The sequence below is a fragment of the Pteropus alecto genome, unplaced genomic scaffold, assembly GCF_000325575.1.
Source record: "Pteropus alecto unplaced genomic scaffold, ASM32557v1 scaffold106, whole genome shotgun sequence".
NCBI lineage: Eukaryota > Metazoa > Chordata > Mammalia > Chiroptera > Pteropodidae > Pteropus > Pteropus alecto.
In genome coordinates, this window is record NW_006442103.1 from 15,568,283 (window position 1) to 15,578,534 (window position 10,252).

General features: G+C 36.8%; 1 protein-coding gene across 3 annotated transcripts in view; it reads left to right on the forward strand.

The window, feature by feature from the left end:
* Window positions 1–10,252, forward strand: part of MAN1A2 (mannosidase alpha class 1A member 2) — a 273,987-nt gene that overhangs the window by 232,031 nt on the left and 31,704 nt on the right. For all 3 annotated transcript variants that reach the window (XM_025052328.1, XM_006919680.2, XM_025052327.1), the window contains 2 exons: window positions 1,990–2,113; window positions 3,055–3,148. In XM_025052328.1, coding sequence (XP_024908096.1) covers window positions 1,990–2,113; window positions 3,055–3,148 — 218 coding nt within the window. The remainder of the gene's footprint in view (window positions 1–1,989; window positions 2,114–3,054; window positions 3,149–10,252) is intronic.

Below are 10,252 nucleotides of genomic sequence, written 5' to 3' on the forward strand. Positions count from 1 at the left end.
GAATGTTATGTCAGGTTTACTACTGTATTTCCTGAAGTGTAGTAGGCACTTACTATTTGGAAATGAATGGTTGTCCTACATAGTTACTTACTGACATGTATTCATATTTCTTCCTTGGTTCTTACTTCTAGCTACAAAAAAAAAAAAAAAAAATCTGTTAGTGGTACCATATTTTCAAAGACAGTGTAAAAATAGCATCTAACAATTAAAGAACGTGAAGCCAGGTAGCGATATGTCCTGATGGCTATTTTAATGTTTTCTCAAACTCGATAAAATATGGCATATTGAATTAGGAGTATACAAGTGGATATAAAATGAGAGAAAGGCTTATATTTTTACTTCTTCCTCAAAGTAGAAAAGACCCTGAAGAATGGTTTAGATTTCTAGTAGGAATAACTCATGAATTCTGCTACTTGAATAATTAATCTAGACTTCCTGTTCCAGCTGTGGAATAGCTTATATCAGACTAACCCTCCCACCAAGAACAATTATAAAAACTGGGCACAATGGTTTGAGGGCACTGGAGAGCAGCTCACTCAGGAGGACCTCCTAAGGGAAGGTCATTGCCATGTAAACATTGGCTTTTTCTCTGAGGGCAATTTCCAAGTCACGGCGTAGGGTGGTAAAGGCCAGGCCTGAAGTGGCAGGCATTTAGGGCAGAGGAGACTGTGGTCCTGGAGCTACCAGGTGGCTGAGACACAGGGTACAAAATATCAAGAGAGGAAGAATTGCAGAGGAAAAACCCCAAAAACCAAAAATTTATGTACAAATATTCCTCAAGTTGTTGGCTGATTCTGTGGTCACACATAGAGCAAGGCCCAAAGAACCCAGCAGAAGATGGCAGTTGGAGGCTAAAAGGCAAAGGACAGCATTTAACAGCCACATGGGACTGGGGAGACAGGTTAGTGCTGAAGGCTACTAAGGTGGCGGGTCCCTGGTAAAGACCTCAGGCTCCGTGCCAAGATTGCAGAGGGCCACTCCCTAGCAGTAGAGGAGAGACTGAGCTAGACCTCCCTTAACAAGGCCTGAAACCAAGGCAGCCTGCCCGTGTTCAGCCTGCGTTTCAGAAGAAACTTAACTTCCTGAGAAAGAAAACAAAGTCTCTACACTTTTTTTGTCTTCCAATAAAAAATTACAAGGCAAGCTGGAAAAAACAATCAGGAAGATATCCTAAAAATGCATCTGCACAATAGAAATGTACATGAGTCACTGTAAAAGTTTTCTTAATAGCAAAATATTAGAAATATGCTAAATGATCACCAATAGAGGATTGATTAAATTATATCTATTCATGAGCTGTGGTAGTTTTCACAGGTACCGTAGCATTTGGGAGTCGACAGTTCTTTATTGTATGGTACAGTCCTGACCGTTATAGGACAGGTTACATCTTGGTCCCCAGCGCATTAAGTGCAAGATGCACCGTCAAAGTTTGAGACAACTCAGAATGCTCTCACACATTTTCATATGCTTCTGGGGTGGGGCATTTCAATTGAAAATCATTAATATCATGAAATCTTGTACAGAGGTAAAAAAAAAAAAAAAAAGAGAGAGAGTTGTTTATGAGGTGAGATGGGAAGACCACTGAAGTATATCGTAAGAATAAAATGCAAGGGCCAGAGCAGTAAGTACACTTTGCGATCTGTTTTGCTTAAGAAAGGAGGAAAATATATATTTGGATTGCTTAAATATGCATAAAAATTATATGCTAATACACAGAGCTACTAAGAGATTATCTGTGGGGCCTGGTGGCATGAAGAGAGAGATTTCTGGGATGAAATATATTTACGTAATACTTTTCTATGTTGTTTTATTTTTCGAAAGCATATATTAACGATTCAGACACATTTTTTAAAGTAAAATTTTAGATATAAATAAGCTATTGTGTTAGATATAGTACTTTCTGAGAGATTTATTGAAAGCGTGCGTCATCATTAAAACACGTTTCGGTGTTTTTCCGATTCTGCTTCCTCCGCCTTTGCTCGCGTGCAGCGGAGTGGGACGGAACTGGGGCTGGGCCTCGGCAGGCAGCAGCATTCTCGCTGAATTCGGAACGCTGCATATGGAGTTTGTCCACCTCAGCTACTTGACCGGGGACCCCATTTACTACAAAAAGGTCAGTTTCCTTGCCTTCTTTTCTTCGTTCGTTATAAAAGAGTCCTTTAAGATTTACCGAAAGACTTGATTAATGCTTAGAAAATGTTCGCCTTCCTGGAAATGTTTATCAGGAATGTCGCCTTCATTTTCTTTTTAAATTAGCTAAAGAAATGTCCTTTCTATTTAGAACATACTTAAAATATTTACCGTTATCTGAGCAGTTGTAACCACTAGTGGGCTTTTAAAAATTTCATCGCCATCTCTATTCAGCATCGTGCTGAAATTCTGAGCGAGCACAGTAAGGCGAGAAAAGCAAAATGAACAAAAAGTTCAAGAATTGAATTGGAAGGGAAGAAAGAAAACAGTAATTAATCACAAACTAGGTGATTATTTACCTAAAATATGAAGATAATCAACATTTAAATTATTAAAAATAAGAGCTTAATATGTTTTTTGAATAAAAGATTAAAAATCAGTAGCATTTCTCTATACCAGCTACAAGCAGCAAGAAAGTATCACTTTACAAAAATATTCATTATGTGGTAAGAACATAAGTGTAGATTTTCTACAAATAAATATAACAAAAGATAAACAAAGTTAAAAACTTTAATAACATTGAAGAGGACCTTAATGGAGAGAGATATCATGTTTTTGTACAGTTAAACGGTATAAGAATTTCAGTCATCTCCAAATTGATCTGTAGCATCAAGTCAATGCCAATGGAAACTCTGATGGCTTTTTTCTTCATCTTTTTATCGTTACTTGATTTTTAAATGACGATCATATGTCATTATAAAAATGCGACATTTAAAAACTAGAAGTGCTTCTCGACCACCACACACAAAAAAGGCAAGGGCAATGGCATAGATTTTGAGTGAGGAAAAAACAAAGCCCGGATTAATATAAAGCCGTGATGACATTAAGTTTTGTTAATTGCATTCTTAATTTTATTTTGTTTAGGTCATGCACATTCGGAAACTGCTTCAGAAAATGGATCGCCCAAATGGTCTATATCCAAATTATTTGAACCCAAGAACAGGTCGCTGGGGTCAGTGTAAGTATTCCTGGTACAACTGATGCTTCGTTAAAAGGTCATGTCTGAAAACTTTTGTTTGACGTAGTGAAAAGTAAGCACATGTAGCGTGAGAAGCCCTCAGCGTCTAACCCTGTGATCTGCTGGTGCCGTTACCTTTGGCAGGTTTCTAATCTCTCGTAGCTTTAGTTTTCCCACTTGTAAAATGGAAATATTAACAACCTGTCTTCCAAGAGTATTTAATCTCGTGTACGTATAAGTACTTTGTTAAAATATGGTGTGGCATTTGCCAAGGGTTGTACTTTAAGCCCCTATTTATAAAACATCTTCATGTAAATAAGGGCATTGCTTGAGATAGGTATTTTCTAAAGGAATATGAAGAACAAATGCGAATCTTAAATGATTAGAAAAGGCAGCAGAGTCATTCATTTTAAAAGAGGGTATCAGTGTCTTGTTGGTAGGCTCTTGTGCCAAGTCCTGTGCATGAAACTGGAGATGGGGAAAGGCAATGCAGGACTTAGTCGGAATTCGGGGAGCTCCCCGGCCCGCGGGGCAGCCAGACGCACTTAGAGCAGCTGGACTGTGCTGTGATAGATGGTACAGCAGAGGGTCATCCCGACTGCGACGTGAGCTGTTTGCCACAGAATTGCCTTTTGGGCTGCTCTCAAGGACATTGTCTTTTGTGTCATCAAAGGAGAGCAGATTGGTCAGTACAGGTGTATCTTTCCTGGATCGGGGAATAAATCTCAATCTTTTGGCTTCTCTTACGTACTTTTCTTTTCCTTTCCTGAAATTCTTTATGTGTAGCTCATCTTTCTAGATCTGATGATTCTGAGACCTAGTGGAAATGGTACTTTCTGAAAAAACCAGACCCTGAGAGTAGCATTTCTAAAACATAAAAAATGTACTTTTCTTATTTTAGATAAGGATGACTGGTTCGGATGTCTACTCGGTAATTTGGGTGAATTTTTTCCCCTTAGAGTTATATTAGGATTTGGGAATATTCTAACATGGGGGGTGGTTTATGTTCACTTCCTTCCTTATATTATAAGCCAGTATATATTCTGTATGCTATAACTAACTGTAAAAAGTGAAACCATAGAAGTACTAAAAATTGGCTGATTATAATCAGGAAAGCCTTTTCTAAGCATGTCACATAAAGCAGAAACTGTAAAGAGGAAGGCATCAGTTTTTACTATATTTAAACATTAATCTCCTACAGTTAGTTCATAACAAAAGGCAAGTAACAGGCCAAGCAAATATATTTGAATATATTTGGAAAACAAAGTTTTTATATCCTGTACGATGCTGGTGAGAAAGTAAAATGGTGCAGCCACTGTGAAAACCAGTCTGTTGTTTCCTCAAAAAGTTCAACGTGGAATTCTGTGCGATTCAGCAATTCAGCTTCTAGGTACATACTCAAAAGATTTGCAGACAGGGACTCACACGGACACTCATATGCTGATGTTCACAGCAACACGATTCACAATAGCCAAAAGGTGGAAACGACCAAGTGTCCAACAGACGAATAGATAAACAAAATTGGTATATCCATACAATGGAATATTATCAACCCATAAAAAGGGATGAAGTTTTAATACATGCTTACAACATAGAAGAAAATCGAAAACACGCTAAATGAAAAAAGGCAGTGACAAAACGGAGAACTGCTGTATGAGTCCACGTATATCAAATATCTAGAGCAGTCAAGTTCATAGACACAGAGTGGATTAGAGATTACCGAGGGTTTGGGCGAGAGGGGACGAGGGTTATTACTAGGTACAGAGTTTCTATTTGGGGTGATGCAAAGTTTGGAAATAGTGGTGATGGTGGTTCAACATTGTGAGGTAATTAACGCCACTAAATGATACACTTAAAAAATGGTTAAAATGACAACTTTCATGTTATACATATCACAGTTTAAACATTGCAATAAAATAATTCTTTCTTGTTTTTCCTCACAAAAAGAATTCACATTACTTCTTCGGAATATGTTCATTCTCAGCAGTTATTAATTTCGAGAATGTTATAGAAAGCTAGTCACTGTTTTTTTGGCACGGGGTCTGAAATCCTATAGGAGCCTCTCTGATAGCTGTTCAGCAGCTGCAGTGCTCACTAAATTGTTCAATTTGTTCCTTTTAATGTTTTTGTATATTTTATGTCAGCTTCTGAGAGTATATGAAATTCCGTGATCTTTGAGCAGTATACATCTGTCATATCTATAAATAGTCCGCAAAACAAACAGCAAATTGAACTGAAAGTTAACAATTCAGCTTTGGCTAACTGTATTGTAATTAGAGTAATGATAATGTCTGTGACATGCACATAGCAATCACAGAATAATTACTGGTAATTACCTTCAGGAAAAGTACTTGGCAACAGATAGAAAAGAATATAGTAAGATTTAAAGGCACATCATTAGTTTTTTTTCTTTTTTTTTTTTACTTCATTTTTTTCACTAGTTTTCTGTGTACAATGCTTGGATTATGCCATTTAATGACTTAAGTGAAGAAAATATAAGAAATTGGTCATTACTAATACATTACATTTTATATTTCTAAATTAAAAATTGTGGAAAACAAAAATGGGTATAATATTTAGAGTTAGAAGACTAATTCTGGCTCTCCTGCTTAATAATTTAGATAAGTTTTTTAACTTCTCTAAGCCTTTGTTCATCTGTTCTAATCGTACTTATTTAACAGGATGATGGTGTGGGTAATATTTATGAGATGATATATTTGAAAATGCTTCATAAACTGTAACAGTTGATACAAATATTAGTTTATTCTAGAATTTTCTGTAAGAACACTTTAAGAAATAGCTTCTGTTAGAAACCTGCCATTAACTTCATGACATTCTGAGGTAGATTATGTGAAACTGATATTTAGTAGTGCTTTATCATGTGTTATCAATTTCTAAATATCAAAAGAACCTCGGAGTGACACGGTTCATCAAATTTGACACCTCCCAGGCACGGTTCAGTGGTTTAGGTAAGGAAGTTCGACTGCTGAGTGACAAATCGCATCATTGCCATGCATCTCAGGGGTCTGCTGTGGATTCATTTATTAAGTATAGGATCTTCCGCCGGGGCAGTGGTCTAGACGAGCTGGAGAGCCTGTCGGGCAGGACTGAGCCTATGTCCTGTAGCCTAAGTTACGTACAGCTGAGTCTGTAAACCCTGGCAGTAATCCACAGACCCTAGACCGTCTCCCCCAGACCATGATGCCAAAGACGTTTGCCTTTCTCTGCTTTTTTCCTTGTTGTTCCACCTTCTTTAATTCTCTGATATCTTCTTTGCTTTCTTTCTCGCTCATCTGTTCTTTCCTTAGATCTACAGCATATCCAGAAATGTATGTATGAGGCCAAAAATTTTAAAAGCTATGTATGTTATTTTAATGACTCTTACTTGTCTAAGGGCCATGCTCCAAAGTACCATTTGCATCCTTTAATCATTCCACGCGTTCTCTCTGAGTGAACTCCGTGGCTCTAAGCCATTTTATGTATTGATAGCTCCTAAATGTGTGCCCCCAATTTAGCACTTTCTGGGTTTACACGTATCTCGTTGCCTGTTGGTCATACCCATTTAGATATCCAACTAGCAGCTCAAATTCAACGTGCCCCAAATTCATACTCCTTCCACTCGAAGCCATTCTCCCCGCTCAGTATTCCCAGTTTCGGTGAAGAGCACCATTGTCCACCCATTTGCCCAGCCCGAAATCTGGACATCATCTATGATTTCTCTTTTTTACTCTTTCAGTAAACACCTGTTAGTTATCAAGCTAAAAGAGTAGGGTATAGTCAAGAAAGATTGTTGGACTATTTTGTGTTGATAATAAGCACTTAAATGCCAAGAGGCAGATTCGGCTGAAGGGTCGAAGTTGAAGATAAACCGATGGGGGAGGTTCCTGGGAAGGAGATGGAAGTGGTAGGGACCAGAGTAGACGGGTGTGTAGAGCAGAGAAGGCACATTTCTTTCTCTTTGGCAAGCAGAGGGGCAGCCCGTTTTCCGTAGTTTAGTGGTTACCATGTTCGCCTGACAAGCACAGGGGTGTAGGAAGTTGAAAGATATTTATATCTCTCCATCCCTCCTGCTTGTTAATGCTCTGTATTTTTTCTGTGAGTTAGGAGGCATGGTGTCTGCTGAGCGTGAGGAATAAAGTAGAGGAGTAGGGGACTTTTGAAGAAGAGTTCAAATATCTGCTTTAGGGAATGGCCAAGAGCGCATAGGAAAGATGACAAGCAACGTTGAGGTTCTCAATGATGGTGAAATTGTGAATCTGGGGACAGTAATAGAGCAGACTGACATCTGGGCTGATCTTTTGCTGGGCGGGTGAAACAGTGGAACAAGGATCCTGAGTGTTTGGACGGGAGGATTACCTGTTGCTTCCTCTCTGTCCAGCCTGAACTGCACAGGGTCCAAACCAGTGTGAGAATCCTCACGGTTTTACTCTTCTGTTTTATCTGTCCTGCAAATCCCCAGACTTGTACCTGCCCCATTCATATACAAAATCAATTGAGCATTGCTGATAAAAATGATTAGTAGTACAGGTTAAAGTCACTATAAATTTATAATTTCCGATTCCAAATGGACCATTAGTACCCCTGACAATTCTTTAACTTCAATCACTTTACCTTCCTATTCTTGACTCTCTGAGTCTTGTGTATAAACCTCCCGTCCATCCCAGCTCTCTTTCGATCATTTCTCTGTTTTCAGTTTCCTGGGCAATTTTAGTTTAGGTATGTCTTTAGTAAAAAGTATTTATATAGATTAAAAATTGTTTTCATTATCAAGTGTGAGAGTTCTCAGTATTTTAAAAACTGAGTTAAATTAAACTTGTCCATGTTACTAATAGGTTTAGACTAATTCCAAATACCTTTTTTGTTTTGTTTACTTGTCTTTTTAAAAAACAGCATTATTAAGCTATAATTGATATATGTACAATAAACAGTACATGTTTAAAGTGTACAATTTAATAAGTTTTAAAATAAATATACACCTATGAAAACCATCACCACAGTCAAAATAATGAATCTCTATCACCTGTAAAAGATTTCCTCATACCCCTTCTCACTCCTTCAAGCAACCACTGATCTGCTTTTTATCCTTAGGTAAGTTTGCATTTTCTAGAACTTCGTATAAATGAAATCCTTTATATGCGATCTATTTTTGTCTGGCTTCTTTCACTTAGCATAATTATTTTGAGACTTATCCGTGTTGCGTATATCAGTATTTCTGAGTAGAATTCCGCTTTGTGGAATTCCACATTCATTTATCCATTCACCCGTTGATAGACCTTTGGGTATGAACGTTCATGTTTAAGCCTTTGTGTGGCCGTATGTTCTCATTTCTCTTGAGTCAGTACCAAGGAGTGGGATGTTTGTATCCTGTGGTAGATGTGAATGTTTAACTGTTTAAAAAAATCGTCAGACTCTTCCAAAGTCAGACTCTTCCAAAGTCAAACTCTTCCAAAGTGCACGTCCCGTTTCACGGTCCCGTCCGTAGCGTCCTCCACGCACTAGCCACCACGCGGTACGGTTAGTCTTTTCATTTCATCCATTTCAGTAGGTATGTAGTAGTGATTCATTGTGCTTTAATTAGTACTTCCCAAATGAATAATGATGTTAAACATCTTTTCACATGCTCTTTGTCATCCATTTATCTTTGGTGAATTTTCTGATCAAAACTCTTTCTAGTTGCCCATTTTAAAAAACTGATTGTTTTCTTAATTTCTGAGTTTTGAGAGTTTGGCATATATTCTAGATACAGGTCCTCTATCAGATTTATTTTCAACAAATATTTTCTTCCAGGCTTTGACTTGTCTTTTTATTCTCTTAATAGTATTAAAGAGCAAAAGATTCCACTTATGAAATCCATTTTATCAGTCTGTTCTTTCATGAATTGTTCTTTGGTGTCACATCTAAGAAATCGTTGCCTAACCCAAAGTCATGAAGATTTCCTCCTAAAAGTGTTTCTTCTAAAAGCTTTATAAATATAGGTTTTATATTGAGGCCTGTAATGTACTTTGAATTGATTGTTGTATAGGAATAAAAGGTGGGGTTTTTTTTTTTGCATATGGTTATCTAATTATTCCAGCACCCCTTATTAAAAAGGCTATCTTTTCTCCACCACATTATTTTTGCACTTTGTCAAAAATCAGTTGTCTGTATAGGTATTAGTTTATTTTTGGATTCTGTTCTGTTGATCTATTTACCTATCGTTATACCAATACTGTGCTGTTTTGATTAGGGTAGCTTTATTACAGGTCTTGAAATCAAGTAATGGTAGCCATCCACATTTGTCCTTTCTCAAAATTGTCTTGGCTATTGAGGTCCTTTGCATTTCTATATTAATTTTAAAATTACCTTTTCAGTTTTTATAGAAAAGTGCTGGGATTTTGATTGGAATTGCATTGAAATCTGCAGATTAGTTTGGGGTGAATTGACATTTTAACACTGTCTTAACACTGTTGACACTATTGACATCTAATCCATGAACAAATTATATCTGTATATTTATTTAGCTGTTATTTACATTTTCTCAAAAATATTTTTTAGTTTTCCGTTTACTGGTCTTTCAAATGTTTTGCCAGATTTATCTGTAAATATTTCATATTTTGATGCTATTATAAATGGTATTTTTATTTCCGTTTTTGATATTTTGTTTATAATATATACACGTTAAATCGATTTTAGTATGTTAATCTTGCATCTGCAACTTGCTAACTCTGCGTTTTGAGTTCTAGCAGCTCTTTTGTAGATGGCATCACATTTTCTATGTAGACCATGTTATCTCTAAGTAAAGACAGTTTTACTTCTTTATTTCCAATATGGATGTCATTTACTTAAATATATTTTAATCATTTTTTTTTTGGCCTAATTGCACTTGCTAGAACCTGCAGTCTAAAGTTTAAGAAAAGTGAAAAGCCTTGTCTTGTATTCTGAGGGAGAAAGCATGTGGTCTTTCAGTACTAAGTATGATGCTAGTTATAGGTTTTCTTGTAAATATTCTTTGGGAGTTGGAAGATTTTCCTTTACCTGGTTTGCTGAGAATTTTTGTCAGGAATGGATGTCAGATTTTGTCAAATGTTTTGCATCTGTGTTCTTTTTTTTTTTTTTTTTTTTTTT